Consider the following 27,212-nt stretch of genomic DNA (forward strand, 5'->3'; position numbering starts at 1 on the left):
GTATTTTTCTGCTTTTAAGAGAACCCTGATAAACGACACCTGCAGGTTTGATCCTTTGTGAATTTTTATTAAACAATATCCACATATACAGTCCAGAATAAATTCACAGATGAATTAAACCAAATTATCTGGTTCACAGTCGTGTAAACTTCCTGTAGACTGGCTGATGAAGCCGTCATTTATTCTTTGGCAAACGCTGCTCATCAGATTTACAAAAACCATAAAACAGAAGAATTAAAACCATTTTCTGCTCAGTTATCTCACACTGCTCAGCTTTACAATCAAATGATTGGATCTGATTTTTACACACCATGATGGAATCCATTTTAAATAAAAACTATTTAAAGCACATCCATAAGAACTTTTCTCCATAAACGCTGCTGTTAATTAACCTTTTTCAATCCAACATTTGTCCAATTGGTTTCTATCATTGCTCTTATTAAACACCACATTACGCCTTTGGAAAGGCTAAAAGCTTGAAGTGATTTTGGGGCGTCAGTGGCCGACGTGTTGGTCGGCTCTTGGAGTAAAACAAAGGAACCCCACCTGTGATATATATGCTGATGGATGGTTTCTATCAACCTGGGTGGGCTCCTGTCATCACTTCAGAGGGATGGATTGTCTTCATGATCAATAAAAACAGTCCCACCGAAGCTGGGAGCCGTCCAGCAGTAGGTTGAGTCTTGGTTCCTGTCCAGAGGACTGGAGGGCGAGGGGTGCAGCGGGGGGCTGCTCGCGCTGTAGAGGTTGGGGTGTTGGGATTTAATGACCGCCCAGACTTCGCTTTTCTCCGCTCGTCCAATCGAGCCCGATGAAGGTCAGACTCATGGTCATGAAGATGAAACCCAGAGCTGTGAAGCACGCAGCCTGGGACACAGAAAAGGGACAATGTAGAATAAAACTTTATCTGACCATTTTCATATCTTAGCTTGTTTTAAAAACGACATATAGACAGTTTCATCTGTTTTTAACATTATAACCTTCTGAACGCCCAACCTAGACGTTTCCACCAGACTGTGCGACCTCACACCTGCTGCACACCTGCTGTTAAGTTTTCATAGTGGAGGTTCCACAGACACAAGATCTCAGAAACTCACGAGATCTGATGTAACTAAGAGGAAAAACAAGCATGAATGACGGTTGGCGTTGTCAGCAGGCTGTCCGATAATGTGTCCCCATATTTTTGTGTAAAAAAAATATAAATATATCATTGAAATCCTAAATTCCTTCTGGGTCAAGGTAAGAGGAATTTGGGATAACTGAGCATTAATCTAGTCCAGGGTATCCTCTTATTTTGTTGTCTAAATACAGAATACAGAGGGTCAGGAAGTGGGAACAGCCATTAGAAATGAATGGGAATGGAGGAACATTTGTAGTTAGTACTTAAAAGCTCAGAATGAACCTGTGTGCTGCGATCATCATCAGAACATTACATACATGGAGTACAACACCTAAACTTTACCAAAATCTTTTTTTTTTTAACCACAGATTCACAGATTTACCTGCTGTGGAAGTGATCAGTATCACACATTACTCAGCCCTGCCTGCCTCTGGAGTCTGGTATCATGTACTCAGATAAAGGAAGACCAGAGTCTTGGGGAGTCTAGTACTGAGCTAAGAGGCTAGCAGAGCCCCTTTAACATAAAAAATCCAGATTTTGTCACAAATATGCTTTTAATTTAAACAGTGATGTACTATCAACCAAATAAACCTTGTGAGGTGAGCGGCCGAGAAACGATGAGCCGTTCACGAACAAGCTTGTTCTGCAAAACGGCTCTTTCATATGACCTATGGCAGTGGTTCCCAAAGTGGGGGCTGGGACCCCAAGAGGGGTTGCGAGACAGTGATGAGGGGTCGCAGGATGCTTTCCAATAAAGAAAGAGAAATTGACATGGTATAAAATCATTAATTTTATTTTATTGTAAAGAAATATTTTTAAAAATGAGTCCAATTTAGAATAAAAATGTAGTTGTCAAGTGATATTTGTGCTTATATTCTGTGCCTCATATAAGTAACTAATTGTATTTTGCCTTTTCCGTTATAGAGCAGTTGATAATTTGTTGTTTAGGATTGACAGAATGCTCCTTTAACAGAAAGAGTGATTTCAGACTGGTTTGTAGTAAACACTGCCCTCTGCTGGCTGTATGTGGTAAGCAGCAGCTTATTTAGGAAAACTAGTCATTTTCTACGAGCTCGTGGAGTGGTCGTCCGTGTTTCTGTAGATCCCTGCTTCTCATGCACTTGAAGAGGTATAATCTGTAAGTTTTGCTGAATGTTTATGCACATTAGAGCTTTATTAATCATAGTAAATGCTTTCTTTGTGTTTATGAATGCATTTTAGTTCTTTAGTGATGGAAGCTAGCTGTTAGCTTATTGTTGAAATAGCTAGCCTGGAATATGTTAGCATACAGCTTTTGCCTTTTACTTTATACACATGCTGTGTCTACCTATTGTTTATATTAAGATTTTGGATTTACTGTTTACATGGAAGATATTTTAGATGTTTATTTTATGCATTTGTGTAGAGACTTAATGCTCTGTATTGTTTTTCTGTATTACAGTTTTACAAAATAAGATGTGGTACAAAAGTAAAAGCTCTGAAGACATGAACACACTTCCTGAGTGCTTACTGAAGCCATGAGTGTTTAGCTCGCTGCATAGGCTAAATAGACACATTTAGCTGAGGGCAGAAGAGCTTAAATGTAAGTAAAAGTTATAAATCTGCCTAACATGTAAGTTTTGTACATGATGCTTGTCTAAAGTCATGCACTTTATCCCCCTCAATGGAAGGTGGGGGCGATCTATGACACCGTTATTTTGGGGGAACCCCTGACCTATGGCAGCTAGCTCTCGTTTTACGTTTCCTTTCCTCCATTCTTTGTTGTTTCTTAACCCAGATTTAAAAAGCCAAAGTGGAACTGAATGAAGAGAAACCAGCTCTACTAGGCTGAGCCACATGATCTGGATCTCTAAAGAGAAGGATTTCCTGTCACAGTGAGCTAGACTGGATAACATCAGCTAAGGAAACACGGGTACGATCAGAGTTTAATGAGCTAAACCAAAGCAAAACTGTCCTGAACCAAACCGGACCACTTTGTGGAAACGGATCAAACACAAGCGCTGTGTGACACTGCTTGTCCACGCTTTAAAGGGAGCAAGAACGCTAACAAAACGGCCAGGTTTAGAGCCGTTCACAGCTATGCAAAGTGTTCAAGGTAATAAAAACACTAGAGGTTCTGCGTGCTTCTGTTAAGAACCTTTACCGGCGTCTGTGAGCACCACTAAACCACTGCTTTAGTTGTCCCAGAGGCAGATCTGGAACTGTGAAAATCAAACATGTTTAATAGTCCCAGTTCAGGATCAAGGAGGACCACATTACTACTGAAGGAGGCGGACTGGGCCACAAACTGGCCTAAAACCATCTGATGTGTGGCGAGCCTTTGACTGGTGTCTTCAGACAGGGAGAGAAATGAACCCACCTGGATTTTTGGTCTGGACTTCATGGGTTCCTGGTCAGTGGGGATGATCCGGATGTAAAACAGTCCAGGGAGGATGAAGATCAGACTGGGAGCAGTGGTCGCCCCTGGAAAGGCAAAATAGCTCACTTCACTGTGACGCTTTCATATAATCAGGGCTGTCCAAACTTTTTTTTTTTCACTGAGGGCCACAGATTAAAAAACATAAGGCTGACAAGACACCTTTGACTTTGATAAATCTGAGTGTTAAAGAAGGTAAAACTTTATTTATGTTGTGATTAGTAACTGAGTAAGCCAATTTAAACAAAAACTGCCCTTGTTATTGATTTCCATTTAAATGGACCGTCTGAGAGTGGCCAATCAGATTTAAGGGGGCCTTTGTTAGCCCTAAATGACCTCTTATTTCTATGCTGGTTTTATTCTAATATCTCACCAGTAATGCCAAAGATGTCTCTGATGTTGGGGACGAGGATGACCAGCAGGTTGACGGCGAACAGCAGACACACGGCGATGATAATGTGACGGACCCAGTGGAAGGGTTTTCCTGGGAACAGCAGCTGGAGGAGGGCACGACGGATCTGACGGAAACACAGCCGGGCATATGCTGATTTAACATCACAGGTCAGTTCTTTAACATAAAACAATCACTGAAGATAAAACACTGTAGAACTGTTCTTTAAAGCTGGTAAGTGTAATTATATTTCAGAGTTGAGATCACCTCCACTGAATGACCAGGGGCCCGTGGAAACTCACTGCACGCAAGGACAAGAGGGTCTGGCTGCAGACCTTGACAAAACCTCTACGCTGGGGTGTGCAGCAGCAGACCCCAACCCTTACACTGGGCCATGTAGTAGCAGACCCCGACCCCTATGCTATTAAAGCTTGAGTGGTTCAGTGTAGGTATTAAAATCCGAGTGGTTAAATTTAGGGTAAGCCAGTGGACAAGCGGATAGAGCAGAAAATATCGCAGGTGATATACGTCATCACCCCAGCATAGAGGTCCGCGGGCTCGGGAAATGTATGTCATGCCCCAGCGCAGAGGTCTGCCCCAGCGTAGAGGTTTGCTCGAGGTCTGCAGCCAGATGCCTCTCCAAGGCACGACTGAAATCAGTCTAAAACCTCAACACACCAACCCCATATGAATGCAAAACCACTGATGATATCTTATTTAATAACCTTAGATAAATAACATCTATAGAAATAAGGAAAGCAGCAGTTTTTTGTAAACTGTTCTAGAAATCAGACACTTGAATGATTGCATGATGCACAGAGTAGAATATCTCAGCTGCTGGTGCAAAAGTATGTAACTGTTTTTTCTCACATTTCAGATAAATGAAATATTGCATCCTCTGCAATGGAACGCATTAGCAATAACAACTTTTTGCCACTTTTTAATCATTTCATCAAGTTTTTGCCACTTTTAATGCATGTTTTGCAACTTTTAATCATTTTTTAAAAACATTTTTGGTCACTTTTAACCGGTTTTCACCACTTTTTCACTGCTTGTTTTGTTACCCCCTTTGTTCATTTTTTTAATCATATTCCACGACTCTTTCTGCCCATTTTTGCGTCTTTTAGACAGTTTTTGCCTCTTTTTGGCACTTCTATTTATTAGCTTGTCATTATTTTGTGCACTTTTTAACCTATTTTTTGCCTCTTTAAGCAACTTTATGCCACTCCCTAATCATATTTCATCATGTTTTACCACTCTCAATTTTTTTTAATCAATTTCTGCAGAATTTGGTAACTCCACCACATTCTCTCCCACTTTAAATACATTTTTGCCACTTTCTGCCTATTTTTGCTTCTGTTAACCTGTTTTTGCCACATAAAACTATTTTAACTTTCTAACTATATTTGACACATTTAACTATCTGAAGAACTGTTCTTAAAAGCTGTTAAGTGTAATTATATTTCAGAGTAGAGATCACCTCCACTGTAGACCAGGGGCCCGTGGAAACTCACTGCTCACAAAGAAGCTACCAAGGAAAAATGGTTGGGAAACACTGCCCTAGGCCATGCTTTCTTGCCACATCCACCCCTCACTCCACCCTTAATTTTTTTCAACAAATTATTTTCCCATGCTTCTGGTAATGTGCAAGGACATCCAGAGCACAACTGGGATTGTGTCAATCATACTGGTCCCCTCAGGTAGCTTACTTGCCACTCGCCTTACTCCGTCCTCAATTTTTGGCCCAAACATGCCTTACCTGTCCAGGTATTGCACGCCTCTTGGAGGCTTGTAACCACCACGTGGTAGTTTTAGTGAAGTTTGATTTTTATAAATTAAGAATATAGTGTTCTTACAGGAAACAGGACCACAGGGACAGTCAGAGTCACAGCCACCAGGACGGCCAGACGAACACAGAGGATGAGGGTGTCCAGAGGGTCGACCTTACTGTAGGTGTGGAGGAGCTCGGCCTCGGTGTTGCCTTCATAACACAGAAGCAGAAACCTGTGAGATATCACCTCTACTACTGGAATATGACTGAAGATGATTTAAAGAGATGGTTCCTCACTGTAGAAGGTCAGATATCCAAATACAGCGGTGAGGAAGTACATGACGAACATTCCCAGGATGGAGACATTCCCGATATTCTGCATTCTCCTCTTCGTTGGGCTGAAGAGAAACAGTGTCAGACGTTTACATCTGCATATCAGATTTGGCTAGTAAAAGAGTCAGTGTTTAAACTTCTAGATTTGTGACCTCCTAAAATCAAGAGAAAAAAAGAGGGGAAGGTGATCCCTCTAGTATGCCATAGCTCCGCAGGAAGTGACTGTGGAGGACTGTATGTGAAGAATGTCGTATCAGGTGACTCTTACTTGCTCAGCTCCGTGTAGATGGGAAGCACCTCAGGGTGACAGACAAAGGCAAATGCCAGGATGGGGATGGTGTACGCCGTCTGCAAGTCAGGGGAGACAGAAACATCACTTGGTGGTTTTCCAGTAAGAACGTGAACTCTACACCGCGCCGTGAAACACGATGCAACCACAAATAGTTCCCGGCCGCACACGTGCCGAGCACACCGGCTCCTCCGAGCACCCATCGCCATACATGAGCAGCCTGAATGGACAGTTCTGTGTCTGTGTGTAACCCGAGTTCACAGAGTTCTGCCTCTCTGACCTCTTGGTTGACGGTGAAGAATCTGGCCGTGCACATGTCTTCTGGGGCCGTGGCGTCCATGGATGCATTCACAAAAACCTCCAGAGGACAGGGGATGTTGAATCTTTTGTAGATGACCTGATTGGACAGAGAAGAGCTAAATAAGTACATCTGCAAAGAGAAATAAAAATAAAATCTTTTCACTCATCCCTACTCTGACTCAAGGATCTAAAGGAACTAAAGGAACCTGCTGTATGCAGAGGGGCACCACTGCACACACATTTACAGTGAAATAGTCTGAAATTATTATGCCTTTTTTTATTACGGCTATGCCTGCTGCATAACTACAGTATAATAAACCAGATGTGTAGATAAGAACTATCAAAATATTTAGTGCACCCTAAAGGAACATTAGTCACATCTATACAGTTAAGAGTACAAAAAAGGGGATATTTTGTCAAATTTTGTTGAGTTCTGTCCACTTGAAGAGCACTTTAGAGAGAACTTTACAAATGTTGTCCTCCTTAAAGGGAACTGAAAAGGGTTCTTCATCAAGTTTTTTAACTAACAGGACAGAAAGGAGAACAATGCCAAATTTGCCCACTTGAATGAACTTCAGAGAGAACTTGGCCATTTCTTCTTCCTCTTTTAGGGCACCAAAGAGGGCACTTTGGCAAATTTAGTCGAATTCTGTCTGCTAGGGGCACCATAGAGGTTCTCTCGTCTAATTTTGTCCGATTGAGAGGACATACAAAAGACATTTTGTCAAATTGAATGCACTTATAATACAGCAAAGAAGAAATTTTTCACATATTGTCCACTAACAGGACAGCAAAGAGGAGAATGTCAAAATTGTCCGAGTGAAGAGCACTTTAGAGAAAAGTTTGACAGTGTTTCATCCTCTGGTAGGGCACTAAAGAAGGCAATTTTTTTCTAATGCTGTCCACTAGGAACACCGTGGGGCTTCTCTCATCAAATTTAATCCTACTAAGGGGACATCAAAAATAGCTACTGCCAAATTTGGTGCACTTGTAAGGCATCTTAGTGAGAAATGTGCAAATTCTGTCCTTATCAAAGGACATTCAGTCAAATTTTGTCCACATATAGTACAGCAAATAGGACATTGTCATATTTGCCCACTTGAAGAGCACCTTAGGGAGAACTTGGCCAATTTTTCATCCTCCTGTAGGGCACTAAAGAGGGCACTGTGGCAAATTTGGTCTAATCCTGTCCACTAGAGGCACCATAGAGGTTCTATCGTCAAATTTTTTCCACTTGAGAGGACAGAAAAAAAAAGACATTTTGTCAAATTTTGTCCACTCATAGTACAGCAAGGACAACATTTTTCACATGTCGTTCACTGATAGGAACAGCAAAGAGGCGAATGTCAAATTTATCCACTTGTGTGAACTTCAGAGAGAACTTTGCAGATTTCGTCCTCTTAAAGAGCTCTGAAAGGGGCTCCTTGTTAAGTTTTTTCCACTAACAGGACAGAAAAGAGAACAATGCCAAATCTGTCTGATTGACGGGCACTTGAGAGAAACCTTGCCAAAAAAATTTTCTTGTTTTGGGCACCAAAGAGGGCACTTTGGCAAATTTGATCAAATGCTGTCCACTAGGGGCACCAAAGATGTTGAGATTTTGTCCCATTAAGGGGGCATCAGAAATAAATATTGTCAAATTAAATGCACTTGTAAGGCACCTTAGTGAAAACTTTGCAAATTCTGTCCTCATTAAGGGGCATTTAGCCAAATTTTGTCCACATATAGGACAGCAAAGAGGAAAATGTCAAATCTGTCCACATGAAGAGCACCTTAGAGAGAACTTTGCTATTTTTTGTCCTCCTGTAGGGCACCAAAGAAATCACTTTGGCAAATTTGTTCGAATGCTGTCCATTAGGTGCACCAATGAGGTCCTTTTGTAGAATTTCGTCCACTTCAGAGGACATCAAAAATACATTTTGTCAAATTTAATGCACATTTAATGCACATGAAACAGAAGAGCACAATTTGTCAAATTTAGTTTAATCCTGTCCATTTAGGACACCATAGAGGACACTGAAGAGGACATTTTGTCAAATTTTGTGAACTTAAAGGTCACCTTAGAGAGAACTTTACCAAATCCTGTCTTCCCTAAAGGGCATACTAGGGAGCACTTCCTGTCTATTTAGAGTAGAATCTAGCGGGTACTTTATCATAGACACATCTGAGAGAGCAGAGCACCAAGGGGGCGATTGCTGCTGCAATAACATAGCTCATAAAAATAGCTTATTAAAAAAATCTCTGCAGCATCATCTGTGCTTTAAAGCTAAAGCATTCACACTGTGATGACTCACCGAAGAGAGGAAGAAGACCATACAGGAGAGAGAGAAGCCGCTCGTATATCCAAGATATCCTGCAGAAAACAAACCAACACTATGTCAATGAAGTCTTTTATATTTGACAGCAGAACCCGTCCTCTGCTGTGCATGGCTTTTTGGAAGCTTAATTACATTTTTTACATCTTGCATTAAGAGGACAGACATGGGCAGACGTGTCTCTGCAGAATCACTGAGTACGCTGAAGGTGAGGGGATGACATACCAAGGTGTTTCATCAGGGTCAGAGGGAGGATGATGCCCAGCGTGACGATGATGATGAGGTAGTTTCCATTCATGAACCAGTCACTGCAGGGAGGAAACACATTATACTTCCCTATTAACAGATCTCTCCAGGATGTGTGGGCAGAGGAAGCTTCTTAGAAAGTTCTGGATTTCAGCAGACTTCGACTGTATGCTGATGATAGTATGTAATAACAACCAGATGATAAAATCTATACATTTGAATAGATTTAAAGTCATCAGAACTCACTCAGAGGTGGACGTCTGGCCGAGAAAAGCTTGTATAACCAGCGGTAGCTCAGATTTGACGATGAACAGGTAGCTGGACATGGCTGCAGGAGAGAAAAGCAGAGACAGCCTGAAGAAAAAGTGATTATTAGTCTACTTCTGCTCACGTTCCCTCACCACCCCACTAACTGACATGAACATTTCAAATACGACGCCTGAGTGTCGCAGTCTTACCTCCAATGTTGTGAAGCGTGATGATGACGGCTGCCAGAATCTTTCCAGGATGACCGAAAGCTCTCAGACCGAGCTGCTCGTACGCACGAATACCTGCAGAGAGAGAAGACGGGGAGATATATGTTTGCAAAGAGACTGTTGGGGTTTATTAACCTTTAACAAGATGGGATAGGAGAAGATACAATATGATAGAATACGAAATACTAAGATATGATCCCATAGATCAGTGGTTTTCAAACTTTTTCACCTAAGGCACACCTAAGGTTAGGCCAAGGCACACCATATTTAGATTGATACAAAATAGTTTCAAGGGTCCAGATCTGTGGGCAGGCCCTGTTACAGTACTTGCCATGAAGTTGTAATAATGTATGGTACAAATTCCCACAGCACACCTAGACTTGCCTTAAGCACAGTAGTGTGCCCTGCCACACCATTTGAGAACCACTGCCATAGATGATACCCTACATACCAATGTATGATACTATATGACGCAAAACAAAACAAAGTGCTGCTTCAAATGCTTTTCAAACTAATAAAAATCACAAAATGCCAAATACTTCATAATGCCAAAGGTTAAGGGAGGAGACAATGCATACTACTACTGCAGGATTTTTTAAATCTGCCTTACCCACAACTCCTGCGCTGGTCAGCAGCAGATGGATGGAGTAACAGGACAAACAGGCGATACACATCAGCAGGATCCTAAAATGTCGTTGTAAAAGAAAGAATGATCGGTTCTATTTTCTAGAAATGATTTCTCCAAACAAACGAGGTCTGCGATAAGATGGCATAGACACAAATATAACTCTTTAAAACGAATAAAGCTAGCCCCAGACAGACCAGATCAGCACCTGGACTCTTCTCCTGTGAAGCCATGCCGTTGTGATGGATGTGGTATGTGGTTTAGCATGGTCTCAATGAAACAGTCAAGCCTTCCCTGAAAGAGACGTTGTCTGGATGGGAGCATATGTTGCTCTAAAACCTCTCTCTACTTTTCACCTGCCCATCCTTACTTCTGAGAGACTCTGCCTCTCTAAATGCTCCTTTTATACCCAGTCATGTGACTGAAATGTTGCCATTTCACCTTATTAGTTGCAAAAAGCTCATTCATTGAGTGCTGCACGAATTTTTTTCATAACCCAAAGGTGAACCCCTTAGGGTTTGGAGGTCATAGGTCATAGGTCAAAGTCATTCAGCTGCATTTTAAAATCAAAATATCTCCAGAACGCTTTCAGCGATATTTTTCAAACTTTGCACTAATAGTTGCTCTGACTCAAGAATAAACGAATAACATTTTGGAGGTCGTAGGTCATAGGTCCGGGTCATTAGGCTCCATTTTAGTCAGTTGCTTTTTTAAACCCTTCTTGTAACAATAAAATATCTTCACAATGATTTCAGATATTCCTCAAACTTTGCACTTATTGTTGTCCTGACCCAAGAATAAACTAATAACAGTTTGGAGGTCGGAGTTCAAGGTCATAGGGCTTATTTGCATCACTTTATTGTGATTGAAATATCTCCAGAATCAATCCAAGGACTTCCCTTTCTTTTGCAAACATGTTCACTCTCACTCACTGGATTTTGGAGGTCAAAGGTCATTTGGCCTCATGGTTAATCCTTCCTGCTAACATTTGACCCTCAGGATATGCCCTCATCCTTTGTTTTGACCCACCACTGAACTTTCACTGTCCAAGAATCAGAAACTGAGGCGTTTAATGACCATGTGGGAGTTCTAGAACAAGACTGGGGTATATGGGGCGTTTAAGTCAGATTTTAGGATCGTTATGTAGCAGAGGAAGAGAGGGGCGGGGCTATAAAGTCTACTGACGGTAGCAGATCATCTCAAACTACAGCAGGAAAACTGAGCTGTCCTGACAAAGTCATTGTTTTTGGCTGGTATAGATCGATCAATAAAACACTTGACTTTAACTCAGAAGACAGCTGTTTGTTTCACCTTTCCTTATTTGCTTTTTCCCCATGATTACCAACGTCACACAACCGTAATATTTCATTCAGGGTGGGAACTGAGTGACAAACAGTGGTTTAATTGGAGACTATGGCTCATAAATCTAAGATTAAAATAGTTTTTGATACTCTGCATGCTCATTCATATTACCCAGATTGTTGGCGTTATTATATTTTATACTTCTACTTCTACGTCTCTTCCCTCTCATTATGCCCACCCTTTTTTGTCTCTGTAAACTTCTTGTCATAACGCTGACATAACGTTATCCTGAGTTGTGTAAGCTGCCCCTTGTCTCCTCTTGTGTTTGTCTACCATCGTTTTCAGAGAACTGAGGCACACGGTCTGTGTTTGTAGGCGTATTTGTTACGATCAGCCGGACTCTGTGTACTGCAGTGTGCGTGTATTTGTAGTACTCACAGGAAGAGGACGATCCCAGTGTTTGACATGGCGTACGACAGACCCAGGATGCCGCTGCCCATGATGGCGTTACTCAGGTTGAAGACGGACATCCCAAAAGAGGTTTTACCCTCAAACTGGAGAACAGACAAGACTGGAAAATGAACTTTAAAGCCATAAAAACATTTTTATTTCAGCTGTAGTGTCATAAATTCATGCAAAACTCCAATACAAGACTGCTGTGTATTAGTACTTTCTGAGAAAAATCACAGCTATCAGGCCCAATTCAAACAAACGTTTGATATTTATGATTTCAGACTGACCTGCAACAGCCAATCAGAGTGAGCGAACCATGAACAGGGGCATAGCCAGGAATTTTGGGGCCCAGGAAACACTATTACACACGGGCCCCCTTAACTGGCTAGCCAGGCAACAAATGGTGCATCATTTTTACAAATATCTATGGATTTTAACGGATTTAATTCTATTATTTCACAGTGCTGGACTATACCATTTGGACACAAGAACACAAAAAGCATGAACTTCTGTCTCTGTCACACTCACGTCTGTGAACTGAGCTGTCTTCGCTCCATCACTCTTGTGCTGCAGGAACTTTTCCTCCTCAGGTGCAACCCTGTGATAACATCAATAAAAGTCACTGCACTCCTTGAGCTTTAAACTGAACCTTACATTTAAAATAAAGAAATAAAACCCCTACCCTCCATCCAGAGTCACTTCAACGTCAATGTGGTGGTTTCCATTTGATAACTTCTGCAGCTCCATGCTAGCACCGGCTCAGATGACGACTTATTTCCTTGGATAGATGTTAAGGTTCAGGACATGAAATCTGAAAAAGAAAATGCATTAATGATTATTTTGTTCATCCAGGAGTTTGCATGGCTTTCCAGCAAAGTATAGTTATGTTTGGATGTTTTCCTTTCCCTGTGTGCTACTTTGGATGGCCCTCTTTAACTTAAAGACTTTTTATTACTCTGCATCCTGCTCATCCATGTGTCTGATTCCTAAAGTTTCTGCTTCCTGTCCAGAAGAAAACCACCAACATCTTTAAACCACCACCAACATTAGTGAGTCAAACTCCCTCAGCTCGACACATGATTTATATTCCCGGGCAGTTCTGAAGCCTTTACAGTGAAAGTCTCCAGGATAAATGACTGGTTGGTGACTGCTGGAGTGTATTTTCAGCTGTGGTTCTGCAGCATGACCACAGCGCCTGCAGATAGTTTGCAAAGTTAAACTAATGTACAGAAATAAAGATCATATATTTAGCATTGCTTGAAATCGTAGACATCCTCACACCCAGGGAACGTGGTTCATACATTGACTAACAATATATGTACAGTCAAACAGCTGCTGTGCTTCCGGGAAATTTACAATCTTATTTTACACATGCAGAAAAAACCTGATTCCACACATGGGAGGGTATTTTTGAAAACCATATTTTGTCTCTATTTTGGGCTTTTAACGTCCGTATTTGGAGTGGACAGTGGATGGAGTCATAAATAAGGATGAGGGATCAGGGATGAGGCAAAGGAGCTTAAAACTGCAGCATACACGGGACGCCACCTGCACCTAACCTGACACGCCAGATGAATTTGTTTCACACATCCATCTGGGAAAGCTTCAATAGGAAACGTTTGAGAAAAGGCATGAGGATTTGAAAAAAACTGTCTGATTGGATGAACGTTCTGTCTGTCACATCTCTACGGGCCAATCAGAGCAACAAAACACGTGACGTAGCAGCTTTCGAGCTGAGCATGCGCAGCTACGGGGAATAACCTGAAACGTGGCGACTATGGACATGCAAGTACTCGACTTTTGTTGTTTTTGAAAAGAAAACAAATCACTGCTGTTCTTTTTTCTTCTTTTAACTAAGAATTGTTGTCAAGTTCTGATAAAACTTACGCTTTAGCAGCATCCATGCTTAAGTTCTGCTGCCATAATTGCACTGGCCTCTTGTTGCTGCTTGTTTACGTCACGACTCTGCCACGCCTGAAAGTACTGCCCCTCGTCGCTGATTGGTCCTATCACTTTCTAACCGGGCCCAAAAGGTTCAGATGGGAGCTTTGCAAGATGGATTCACCAGTGAAAAACAAGGAAATGGGCGTATCCATCTGCTTTGCAAGGTTAATCTGCACCCCTATCCTCCTCTATTTTCTAAAATAATCCTGCCCACACAGGATACTTGAAATGTCTCAAAAACCTTTTCACCCCCATGAAAACTCTAAGTTCACTGTTAGGTGTTGCAGAGAGCAGCTATGTCCTGCAGAGGTAAAATGGGTTTGATATTACACAGAAATTATTATTTTAATTTTCAAAGCTGTCCTACCAACCAGAGCCAGGTCTTTATCAGGACTGCCAACGTTTGCAGCTGGGTTTTTGTCTTGGGAGTGGTGTTTGAGGCAGCAGTGACCTCTGTGGTCCATTTAGTCTTCTCTGCTCCTTAACATAGTGGAAAACTAGGAAACAACTGTGAGCAAGACAGTCAGGCTTTAATGAACAAAGTCTAGTGGTTTCATTCATGAAACAACCTCACTGCAAACACTGCAGACTAAAAAACATTTAAAAAATAAAATCAAGAAAAAGATCTGAGGTCTAATCTGGGATAAGATCGTGTAGTTTCACAAACTGTGGCTCACTTTAGCCTTGTTAGCTTTGTTTGCCTATGTTTGCCCTAGCCAAAGCTAACATAGCTACATAGATAATGTAGATATTGTAGCTCTGAATAAATAAATAACATAGCTACATAAGCCACATTTGCTGTATTAGAATGGCAGACGTACCTACAGCTTACATAGCTATGTTACTAATGTAGCTATGTTAGCTCTAGCCAAAGCTAACATAGCTACATAGATAATGTAGATATTGTAGCTTTGAATACATAAATAACATAGCTACGTAGCTACATAAACCACATGTGCTGTATAAGAATGGCAGACGTACCTACAGCTTACTTAGCTGTTACAAATGTAGCTATATTAACTCTAGCTAAAGCTAACATAGCTTTATAATTAATGTAGATATTCTAGCTTTAGCTACATAAATAACATGGCTACATAGCTGCTTTGTGAGTTTAGCTTAAGCTATGTCATCAACATAGCTTATGCAGCTAATGAAGCTACATCAGCTACATTTGCTGTATTAGAATGACAGATGTAGGTAAAGCGAATATAGCTATATAGAGTAGGTAACGTAGCTATGTTTGCCTAAGCAACATGAGCTTCAGTAAATGGCAGAAGTAGCTACAACTTACAAGGCTATGTAGATAACGTTGCTATGCTTGTTTTAGAAAGTGAGCTTAAGCAAATGGCAGACGTAGCTACAGCTTACATAGCTATGTTACCATTGTAGGTATGTTAGTTCTAGCTAAAGCTAACATAGCTATATAGATAATGTAGACATTCTAGCTTTCACTATATAAATAACATGGCTACATGGCTGCTTTGTGAGTTTAGCTTAAGCTATGTCATCAACATAGCTTATGCAGCTAATGAAGCTACGTAAGTCAAGTTTGCTGTATTAGAATGGCAGATGTAGCTACAGCTTACATAGCTACGCTATCAATGTAGCTATGTTAGCGTTTGCTATTTGAGTTTTAGCAAACAACAAATGTAGCTAGAACTTACATAGCTATGTAGATAACGTTGCTATGCTTGCTTTAGAAAGTGAGCTTAAGCAAATGGCAGACGTAGCTACAGCTTACATAGCAAACATAGCTAACGTAGATATGTTGGTTTTTGTAATGTGAACTTTAGCAAACAGCATATGTAGCTAGAGCTTTCATAGCTATGCAGCTAATGCAGCTATGCTTGTTTTAGCAATGTGAGCTTCAGCAAATGGCAGATGTAGCTACAGTTTTTATAGCAAACGTAGCTAACATAGATGTGTTTGATTTTCGCAAAAAGCAGGCATAGCTACAACTGACATAGTTGCATGGACAATGTAGCTATGGTAGTTTTAGCAATGTGAGCTTTAGCAAATGGCAGACACAGCCACAGCTGATGTAGCTAAGTAGATTTTCCAGTGAAGTAGCTACTTTGTGAGATTAGCTTTAGCTCCGTTAGCTACATAGTTTATACAGCTAACAGAGCTACATAACCTATGTTTGCTGCGTTTTCATGGAGGACAAGCTTATTTCCTGTAAGCAGACTGCTTAGCCAGCTCTGCTAATTAGCATTAAGAAATTTCCTGCCTCAGCTGTTGGTCCTTAAAAGGAAAAAAGGTGATGCCTTTAAAAAAAAGTGAATCCTAGACTAATTCAACAGCCAAGGCCTGAGTTTTTTGCAGTGTAGTATCTCATAGTTTGTCAGAGCTGGGGTCAGAAGATCACATGTTCCTCTGACCCCTAGAGTATCTATGATTGATGACTGGGCCTCAGCGAGGGAGCAGACAGAGAATGTAAATTAGAGCCCAGCAGCTCTGTTTAACCATCGTCACGAGTATCTAAGTGTACACATGTGAAACACGCTCCCCTCCATGTGTCTGTGTTGGGTCTGAATGTACCAACACACGAGCCAATCAACAAACACCGCAGCTTTGATCCACAGACTCCTGGGGTCAAACACAACTCAGCGATACTGGCTCAAACATCCGCTAATATTTGGACTGACGCAGAGATGTCAGGATTACACGTATTTATTTAATCAGTGGTCACAGACAGGCCTCGGAAATGAGGATGATTTACTCTTAAATAAACGGATTATCTTTTGTTACAAGTGTTTGAGCTGTCGTCTGCTGGCGTAAATGTTGACAGTTTAACAACCAGGAAAATCTGGCTGAAAAGTCCCCTGAAACCGAGGGGAGCATGTTTGTGCTGTGAGCTAATTCTGGCCAAAGAAATATTTTTCCCTCACAAATTCGCTGAAACAGGAGCAGCTGTAAAATGTTAAAATGTTGAAATGACCCTTTTATTACCAGAGTTGAAGCCATTCGCTCCAGCTACATTTCCAAGTCTTATGATTAATTAAGCTGATGTGTTTCATGTGTGCAGGGAGTCAGTGAGGGGTCAGCACAAACAGCCAGAGGGTGACCTCACTGAGCATGCTCAGTGGGCCAGAGTGACACCAGGCAACAGAGACTTTCTGGCCCTTTACTGTGTCCCAACACCAGGATTTCTGTACTGTTTAACAACACAATAAACACAGACAACATCAACAGTAAAATTAGATTGCATAGTTTTGCAATCATGCAGATTTCTGCATGATTGCAAAATTATGCAAAAACTAGTGCTTTCAGCATTTGTGCATTCATAGTGATTAGTTGGGATCCATAATTGGTGCATTATATTTTTCTAATTGTAATGAATTGCATTCTTAACTCTCACTTTTAGCACATTTTTGTCAATCTAAATCAGCATCTACCTGCAGCCACAGTGATGTAAAATAAGTCCATCACTGCAACTTCATTTCTCATTTCACTTTAGAAACTCAGAGACAGCTCAGCAGACAGGTAAGGGGTCATCTGAGATGGTCCCTTTATTTCCTTTTCCATCCATAACAGGTTCCTTTTTCCACGTTTTAGCTCATGCCATAATCTTTAATCAACCCAGAGTTCCTTGTTTTCTTTCAAAATAAAAGCAGGTCAATTAGGAGGTCAATTAAAGCCCAAAACACACCAGAGCAGCAGCACGTCACCTTAACTGCAGCCCCTAGCATGCACCAGAAGCATCATGTCAAAAGTCAAACTCCCCATCAGCCTCTGCTGGATCTGGCGCTTGAAGGTGACCAAGTTGGTCAAAAATGATTTGCACTGTTATATATCTTTGGCAGCCGAGGCCTCCCACTTATTCTACACCTTCAACAGAAGAAGGCCAAACCTGCAAAGCAGATGGATATGCCCGTTTCTGTGTTTCTCACTGGCAAATCCATCTTGCAAAGCTCCCATCTGAACCATTTGGGCCCAGTTAGAAAATGGCAGGACCAATCAGCAATGAGGGGCAGTACTTTTGGGCCTGGTTGAGTCGTGACGTAAGCAAGCAGCAACAAGAGGCTGGTGCAAATATGGCAGAAGAGCTTAGTGTGGATCCTGCTGAAGCAGAACTTGACGACATTTCTTTGTTAAAAGGAGAACAAAGAACAGCAGTGAGTTGTTTTCTTTTCAAAAATGACAAAAGTCGTGTACTGACATGTCTACATTATGCAGTTCTATATGGAGTTTACTTCTCGGTTGTGGCTATGTCACATGTTTTGTTGCGCTGATTGGCCCGTAAAGATGTGACAGGCAGAACATTCATCTTTTTCAAAGGCTCTGCCTGTTCCCATTTGGCGTGTCAGGTTAAAAGAAGGCACTGCATTTCTTCTTCAGTGCTTCTGCTGCTTGGCAGCCGAGATAATAAAAACAGCTTTTCTCTTAGGAAGACTTCACCTGCCGTGGACAGCCATGCTGGGAACAGAGCAGTGGCAGTGACGCTGCCACCAGGGGGGTGTTGTTAGAAAATAATGGAGGCGATTGTTTGGACGTGCATCAGATGGCAATGGTGTGCATCTGAGGGGAAGTGTACCTGACCTGGAAATGTCTAGTAGGGCCACAGCATAACTCAGGATGAGGTGTCTGCTTTCTAGGGAGAGCTCTGGTGATTAAACTTGCAGAGAATGTTAGAGAATGTCAGAGAATAATCCTGGTCCATCACAAGTAAACAACAACCAATGAGATACAGCAACAGAACAGCAGCTTCCTGCAGAAGATCATGCTTCCTTATGCAACAGCCTTTCACACAACATTAATCTGGCTTTAAAAACTGTTAGAAATGTTTGAGATGGTGCATCTTGACTCAAACACAGATGACTAACTCCTAGAGAAGTGTGGTGGTTTTCTGAGATTATTAAAGCTGCACAAAATAAACTACATAGCTAGACAGTCAGTGCATCTGTTATAGCTTGAGTCTTGCGTTTGATAAAGCATACAGGTCATAAAATTTTGACTTTGTTGGATATTTTTTCAATTCTGGTATACCAAATAGACCCATTAGTTATTCCCATCTTCTGTTTTTAAATTCTGTTCATGCAGCTCTGTTTTAAGACAGCATTTCTAAAGTCTGAGTCCAGATTGAAATCTACCTCTGGAACCTGCTCCTTTTAAATCTGGTTTGTATTATGTTCAGCTTCAAACTCCTTCCAAAACAATCATAGCTGAATTAAAGACCAGAGCCCCCGGCTTTTGAAGACTCTGACTTCTCCTTAATGGCCTTAAACAGATGATTTTTATCACTTTTTCCCCCTAATACAAACAAAGCTATTAGCCAGCAGGACCAACATGTGCCAAAGTGCTCCCCAAACTGGAGCTGAAAGCGACGTGGCGGTGCAGATAAGAGTCTGGAGAGCAGCTCGGTCCGCCCGCCGCGGCTCCCTGCCAACCTCAGAGATAACAGCTGAGAATGACCTCCTGCTCAAACATGGCCGACGAGCCGCTTCCTCAGACTTTGACTCTCTGTACAGTAGTCCGCATGTGGAGTCTATTTGTAAATACTGTCGCTGTGCAGAGGGGCGGCGTGCTGCTGAGTGGGCAAAACCAAAAATACTAAGGTTTCATACAGAGAAATGTTTCTAACAGGGCTGCAGAAAGATTCATGTATTCATCACTAGGAAGAGCTAAATCTGACCCTTAATTATGATTCATCACAGCTTCATTGCATGTTTTAAATTCCATTATTTTGCATTAAAACTCAAATTTTTAAGTCCATGCTGACAACGTGAATCACTTCTTAATAGCGCATTGATTTGTGAATTAAAGGAAGTCAGAGAGACATGCTTTACCATGACTTTTAGACTGATAATTTCAACAAGAGCCCACTTTGGACCCCTGAAATACTTCAAATGCACGAGCGCATTTATCTCGAGAACACTTCTTCAAACTTTGCACCAATGTAATTTCTGATTAAGGATGAACTGATTAGATTTTGGAGATCAAAGGTCACTAACATCATGTCTTCTGAGCACAATATTTTACGATTGCATTAATGAATTTTTGACAAATTTTGCACAGACCAACACAAGGATTTTAGGATGAACTGGTTAGATTCTGGAGGTCAAAGGTCATTCCTTCAAGTATCTACTTGACACCGAAGCACCTATCAAGCTCTGTAATCAAAAGTTACATCCACATCATCAAAGAAATAATGTTTTTATCAACCACAGAGAAAACAGCGGAGCCCTTCCTCTTGAGCCACTGCTCCAAACTCCAAATATGAAGCAGTAAGCTGACTAATAACGGTTATTCTGCAGACTAAAACAGTCAAAGTCTGATAGATTTCCTGTCCCCATGCTCACCTGTCACTATCTGCCTGATTGCTTAAAGGGACACCCGCCCACCCCGAGCACCAATCAGCTTCCAGAGTTTTATGCCAACGTTTTTCAGACCAGAGACTCGATTACGACTGTAAACAGAAACATCGACGTACGCCAGACTCAGGGCTCAAACACGTGATTTCATTGCTCAAGATTTATTTACGCAAGTGGGACAGTTTTTCAACTTTTGATTCAGGACAGGATGAGGAGAGACGATCTATCCTGTCCTATCCAGTACAGTTTTTATACAGCACAAAAAAAGACACAAGGGCGGTGAAAGAAACCGTCAGTGTCTCAGGTTCCTAAAGGTTATTTTTCTGCATCTGTGGTCATAGTTCATATTCATAGGTGTGGTTTTAAGACCTAAAGATGTATTTTACACCTTTAGGGCTGTAGATAGAGAAAAGAATCCTGGCTGCCGGCGTCTAGGACAACAGGATCTGCACAGGGCCTGCAGACTAAAGTAAAGCACAGTCCTGATCAGGAACTTCATTTTCTGGAGCTGTCAGGTTTAACGCTCCTCTCCAGAGGAAGCTACAGTTGGTCTGAGTGACTTTGAGGAAACCAGGAGAGATTTATGTTCTGTTTCTGTCATTTTTCTGTTTACTGTCTAATTTATGATGACTTAGAGCAGGGGTGTCAAACTCAAGGCCCGGGGGCCAAATCCGGCCCATGGAACTATTAAATCAGGCCCACAAGATCACATCATATTTGTATTCTAACTGGTCCACCAGTATGAGGTCTGCAGATTTCCTCCAGTATAAAAATGTAAACTTCAGCGTGATTTTTAAAATAACCTTGTTAAGCCATAAAAATCTGAAAAGTAAAGTGTAAGAAAAATGTAATTAAAAGTCAAGAATGTGGGGAAAGAAATTGATTTCTGTTTTTGTTTCACAATTCCAATTTTGCATCTCAAGATTAAGAGTCACACTTCTAATTTTGACTTTTCATTTCATACCTTGATCTTTTCAACTCATAATTTGGACTTTATGTCACATTTTTATCTTTTAGATTCCCAATTTTATATTTTATGTAATATTCTGACCTTTTCAACTCCTTACTTTGGCTTTTTAATCCCATATTTTGAATTTTAAACTCATGATTTTAATTTTTTCCTTAAATCTTGTCATTTTAAATAAATAATTTTTACTTTTTCTATCATATTTTGAACTTTTAGATTATCAATTTTAAATTTAAGTCATATTTTGACATTTTTGACTCCTAATTTTGGCTTTTTAATCCCATATTTTGACTTTTAAACTCATGGTTTCTATCTTTTTATCATATTTTGATGTTTCAAATTAATAATTTTTACTTTTTATATCATATTTTGAACTTTAGAAAATCAATTTTAAATTTTAATTCATATTTTGACCTTTTCAACTCCTTTCTTTGGATTTTAAATCCCATGTTTTGACTTAAAACTCATGATTTTAATTTTTTCTCATATTTTAACATTTTAAGTTATTAATTTTTACTTTTTGTGTCATATATTAACTTTTAGACACCCCATTTTAAATTTAAGTCATATTTTGAACTTTTAGACTCCCGATTTTAATTTAAGTCATATGTTTAACTTTTAAGCCATCATTTTGAATTCTAGCCCATATTTTGTCTTTTCAACTCCTAATTTTGGCTTTTTAATCTCATATTTTGACCTATCAGACCTATGATTTCAACTTTCTCCTCATATATTTGCTCTTTAAAAACAGTATTTTTCTATCTTTAATATTTTGTTCTGATCTTTTGAACTTATACGTTGGAATTTTTATCTCAGATTTGAGCCTGTAAATTTATTTTCATTTATTTTTTTAATTTCCAAATGATTTATCATCACTGCTGTTTTTTAAAAATATTTTATTACAGGTAAAAATGAGGTTGACAGTTTCTGGTTTAATGTTGACCCTATTAGGCTCTCAGGTTAGACCTCAATCCAGAATCCGGCCCCTGCTGTGATTGAGACACCCTAGACTCAGAGGATGAACTTCTTCAAAAAATAAAACGCGTGCAGGAAGCCGTTCTTTATTTTGATTGTCATGCAGGGAGGATTACACATTCCAAGCGCCTGAAGTGGAAAGTTGACAGAGAAAACTGCAGATTTAACCAGGACAGGTCTGATAAGTTTGTGTTTATCATGCATTAGTTATAACAATAATAGCCGACATGTGGATTTCTGTAAAACTATAGAGATTGATTCTAATAAAACAGGTGTAATATTTATGATTTTTGGTCAGTTTATTAAATATCAGGATTATAAAGTTCCCCTAAAAACATGACAGTTTTTCCTCCTCACGTTTTCTGAGTTTGATCATCTTCTAGGGGCCCGATGGAAGCTTTGGGGGGCCACCATTGCTGATCAGTGACTCTGGGCATCCTTCATGACAGTTTACCAACACCAGAAAAGACAGAACACATTCTCCTTCTCTCTCTGCAGACCGAGCCTTAGTGTTCACTCAGCGCTCACTTTAGACCCAAAAATACCAAAAAATCCTCCAGAGGACAGAGTGTTTAACATCTATCCATTCATCCATCCATTATAAGGACAAAAACAATAAAACTAAAAACACTCATGCCAGCGTTTCACTTCACCACCAAAGACACGTTTACCTCTGCAAACAGAAACGTCTGTTCATGCCAGACTTTGGGCTCAAACACGCGCTCTCATTGCTCAAGATTTATTTACTCAACAAAGACAGACATGGAGATTATCTGATTTCAATTAAATAAGACCTCAGTGTGTAAACCAACAGTGGTAAGACAACATTATCACACAATAATGCCAAACTATGGTGCTTTTTCTGGAGATTGCAAAAAAAGATTTAGACCACAAAAAATACTGCAGAAGCTCCTGGCTGTCCACAGAATGGTCTTATATTTTTTCATTTATTTTTAAAATTTTGATTTGTTATTTTTCTACTTGTATTTATATTTTTATTTATATTTAATTTTTTCAAATTAAATTTTTATTTTTTAGTCGATTGTGACTGTAATTAACATAAAGATCATTCAAAGACAATCAGAGGTGATTAAAACCATTAAAGAAGTTCTGAAAGAGACAGATGCTTTGTTCTTTTAAAAAGTGCCATCAATGCAAGAATTAAAATAATGAATAAAAACTTAGGAGAGTCAAGGGCATACATTGAAAAGTGGACTTAGTTCATGCAGCAAACAGTGATCTTGCAGCAGATTTTATTTTAACTAAAAATCTTTTAGACTGCAGGTCTGACATGCAAGCATGGAGCTTGTTAGCGCAGCGTAGTATAAAGAATGGAAGAAAGGGCCGGTCTGCATGTGTAATTCTGCATAGACAAAACTTCCCTGACCAACATCATCCATTCATCTCATTCATGCACGGCCAAAGAGCCGCTGAGAGCCAGCGTCACTCCCTCTTAAAGAGAAAACACAACTGTGATTTTAGACATTAAATGCAGAGGTCTGGAGCGTCTTTTAGAAACTCTCTAACATAAACAGATTCCTAGAAATCCCAGAGCCGATGGTGTTATGATCAGTGTCAGACCTCTGCTCAGTGAGGTAAGAGGAGAACATACAGCAGCGTACAATGTGTGCCTGGCTGAGGCCCTGCCCTATTTTCCAACCATGGACTGTGTGGATATATATGGCCTTATGTAACACTGTCACCTTTTCCTTCATGTTTTCATCTCATTATTTAATCTGCAACTGATTTAACTGTCCCAGAAATGCTCAGAATGTCTCAGAAAGTGGTACAAATTTCAGTCAGGCTCCTGGTTGCACCAGTACCAGTGGTAAACACCAGTTTGTCTGGTTTTTTGTTGTTGCTTTGGCGTGATTTCTTCTATTTCTTTATGCAGGACGATGCAAACATGACCTTAAGCAATACTGTCAGCTTTTCTAGTATGTTTTCATCTTATACTCAGATTTACAGCAGATTAAGTTATCTAAAAATGCTTTAAATATCTTAAAAGTGCAACAAAGTCAAGACTGGATAGTTTGATATGATTTTAAGCCTTTTCCAACTTCCAAAATATTTGGAATACTCATTCACAAAGCACAAAGACTCCGGCTTTAATTCCAGAGTTAAATGTCAGGAATTAAATTGCACAAAGATTATAGAAAGTATGATATTTAGCCATGTACATCAATGCCATGCATTCTCAAAATTTCCCCAAAACATGCAAAAAACACCAGATAGGTAAAAACTGCTTGCTCGGTTTTTCCAGTATTGCAGTATAATTTTACCTGCATCTTTTTCCAACAATATTTAAGATATTCATACACAAAGCACAAAGAGTTCTACTGTAAATTCAGAGGATTATTATCAGTATGAAGGTAAAATAGGATAATAACTTATCTTATTCAGAGTCAGAAATTCTCAAAATATCCCTAAAAGTGTTCAGCAAAACTCAACAAGGATCACTTTTGAGTTAAGGCAAGTAAAAAACTAAGTTTGGTTGGATTTTGCCGCTATTTCAACACCATTTTCCAACTTCTTACTACAAAAATGTCTTAAAATGACAGAAAATTCAACAAAGACCCATCTGCAAAAACATTCCATGCAGCAATCAGCTCTTAATTTTGTTATCCGCCCACTTTAATTGAACATAATTGTCAATAACTCTCAAATAAGAGTGCAGACTAAACTTGGAGTTTCTTGATATTGTCTTACAATAAAGGAAAAACCAGTGCTCACCCTTCTTTACATTTAGAAAGCGACTTTTCTAGAAGACTGATAAAATTCTGGCTTTAATTACTCATAACAAATGTCCTTAAACATCTGCAGAAGTTAACAGTGCATGTTAATGAGTCAACTAGTCCTCCTAAAACCAGAGTCCCTGAGCTGTTCCTGCGCTCCTCTCCCATGGTTCCTCTTCCCTGAGCAGCCTTGAGTCCACCCCACGTGGCAGCTCAGAAGCTCCAGCTCAGCCAGGCAGCAGAAAGAAGAAGCCACTAACCTGCAGAAAAGAAAGCCGGCCGAGTCCTTAAACCAGTGGGGGAACCTTGGAGCGGGACGTCCTGGGATCAGAGGAGCAGTTCCGGAACGCTGGCCTGTTTTTGGAGCCAAGCAGAGGAGCAGAAGGAGAGGTTTGGAGAGGAGAGGAGGGAGAGGAGAGCAAATGTTGGAGCAGCAGGCGTGAGAGGAGGGAGGGCTGGAAGTGACGGTTTCAGGTTTCTGGTGATGTCACATGTGAAGGCAGTCCTTTAAAAGTTTACTGTGACTTTCTCTGAGGCCTCTGCTGATGGATGGCTCTGTGGGGAAATGTCTGGGCCTCCACACACTGGACCTATTGAATTGTTTCCATGTTTCAGCCCTTTTCCCAGTGCTAACAGTGGAAATATGTTGAGGTGATAGGCAGTGTTGCATAAGGGCCTGGCTGCTCCTTCTTCTTCTCCTACATGGAGGAGAAACTGGAAAAAGCTAGCTCTCATTAGATCAATGTGGAAGCTGTCCAAATGGAGGTAAATATATAAGCCAGAGTTCCCCTGAATTGTCCGAGCTGACCCGAGCGCTGCAGCCGGAGCAGAAACAACACATGGTCCAGGATACACTCTTTCCCAGGGTTATTTTGGTGCATTGTTCCTGCACAGGAACAGCGGTGGAGAGTGGTTGTGCTGATTGGACGTCTGGCTGCTCTAACAATGTTCATCAACACGTTCAATCAGCCCCTGGACAGTTTAGGATCAACACAAGCACCAGGAATGAGATTTCAACCTGTTGAATGCATCAGAGGTCCACCGTGAGGTTTCTCTACTCCACGTGTGTGTGTGTGTGTGTGTGTGTGTGTGTGTGTGTAGGGGGTTTAAAGTGTTTGAGGTCACTGAAGACACACTTTTGTTAGACTCAAAGCTTTTTTACTTTCAGGACTGTTTCATTTGTTGGTTTCTGATGCTACTGTTGTGCAACGTTATCAAAAAAACTGCAGACAAACCTGCAGCCAAAATTTGCTGGTGTTAACGCTGATAACTGGACGTTCTCCATGCTAACACTCACAGCTGCTGCCCCCCCATGATGATGATGATGATGAAGGACAGAGCATACTGAATAGACTACAGGCGTCACTGCAGACAACACTCCAGAAACAAACCCCGCCAACACCGACACTTTTGGATGAGACCTGACGGGTCCTTTTAGACGGTCGTTGTAAGAGAAAATCTTCTCGTGAGAAGGACATTGTTGATTCCCTGCACAGTAGAGCAGTGGTTCTCAAAGTTTGGGTCAGGACCCCATTAAGGGTCACGAGACACTTAGAGCGGGTCTCCAGATGCCTTAAAAAAAACTAGGACTATTCTTAAATTTACACTATTTCCACTTTACACCAATTTTGCCAGATTTCAACCCGTTGTTATCACTTTTTTCCCACCAATTTTACCAACTTTAACACATTTTTGCCACTTCAACCCCATTTTTGCTCAGTTTTAAACCCTTTCCACCACTTTTTTTCTGTCTGTTTTTACCACTTCTAAACCAAATCTTGCCACTCTCCACCTACTGTTGGCTCTGTTGTCCCATTATTGCCACTATTAACCCCTCTTCACCAGTTTTTACGCAACATTTCACAATTTAATATGCCTTTTTTGCCAGTTTAACCCATTTCTGCCTATTCCTGTCTCAGCTTTTTTGCCAGTTTATATCGATTTTTCATCCCATTTAACCAAATTTCCATCTATTTTTGCTACTTTAATGCCATTTCAGCCACTTTTTTATTCCCCTTTTACCACTTAACATGCCCATTTTTGCCACTTTAACCCTTTTTTGCAAATTTTGGTTATTGTTTTGCCACTTTTATCCAATTTTTGTCACTTCTAACCCATTTCTCCAACTTTGAAATTCCAATTTCACCACCTTTCCCAGCATGTTTTGCCATTGTTAACCATTTAAAATATTTTTAAAGTATTTTAATTGTGTTTTAAACAAAAGAATTTACATTTTTAAG

The 27,212-nt window shown here is 40.4% G+C and overlaps 1 protein-coding gene across 2 annotated transcripts; it reads right to left on the reverse strand.

Moving 5' to 3' along the window:
* Positions 1-51: 51 nt before the first annotated feature.
* slc38a5b (solute carrier family 38 member 5b) lies at positions 52-25,400 on the reverse strand. Of its 2 annotated transcripts, none has more exons than XM_041799767.1 (16): positions 25,233-25,400; positions 12,720-12,848; positions 12,566-12,635; positions 12,023-12,138; positions 10,268-10,341; positions 9,640-9,732; positions 9,428-9,509; positions 9,161-9,243; positions 8,915-8,973; positions 6,601-6,717; positions 6,300-6,379; positions 5,996-6,096; positions 5,784-5,908; positions 3,910-4,054; positions 3,480-3,583; positions 52-867 (listed from the first exon to the last, which is right to left on the reverse strand). In XM_041799767.1, the coding sequence occupies exons 2-16, from the start codon at positions 12,782-12,784 to the stop codon at positions 763-765; spliced, it is 1,419 nt and encodes a 472-aa protein (XP_041655701.1). In that variant the 5' UTR covers positions 12,785-12,848; positions 25,233-25,400; the 3' UTR covers positions 52-762. The 2 variants fall into 2 exon arrangements, with proteins under 2 accessions (XP_041655701.1, XP_041655702.1); XM_041799768.1 differs by lacking the exon at positions 25,233-25,400 and adding an exon at positions 14,353-14,485.
* Between the last annotated feature and the right edge of the window lie 1,812 nt (positions 25,401-27,212).

The sequence above is a fragment of the Cheilinus undulatus genome, linkage group 11 (genome assembly GCF_018320785.1).
Source record: "Cheilinus undulatus linkage group 11, ASM1832078v1, whole genome shotgun sequence".
NCBI lineage: Eukaryota > Metazoa > Chordata > Actinopteri > Labriformes > Labridae > Cheilinus > Cheilinus undulatus.

Excerpts from the sequence above, each read along its gene's own strand:
- slc38a5b (XM_041799767.1), bottom strand. The coding sequence starts at position 12,784 with ATGGAGCTGCAGAAGTTATCAAATGGAAACCACCACATTGACGTTGAA. Across the intron at positions 6,380-6,600 it reads TCTTCACCGTCAACCAAGAG|ACGGCGTACACCATCCCCAT; the intron begins GTCAGAGAGGCA and ends CCTGACTTGCAG. Across the intron at positions 4,055-5,783 it reads TCCCTGTGGTCCTGTTTCCT|ATCCGTCGTGCCCTCCTCCA; the intron begins GTAAGAACACTA and ends TGTTTCCGTCAG.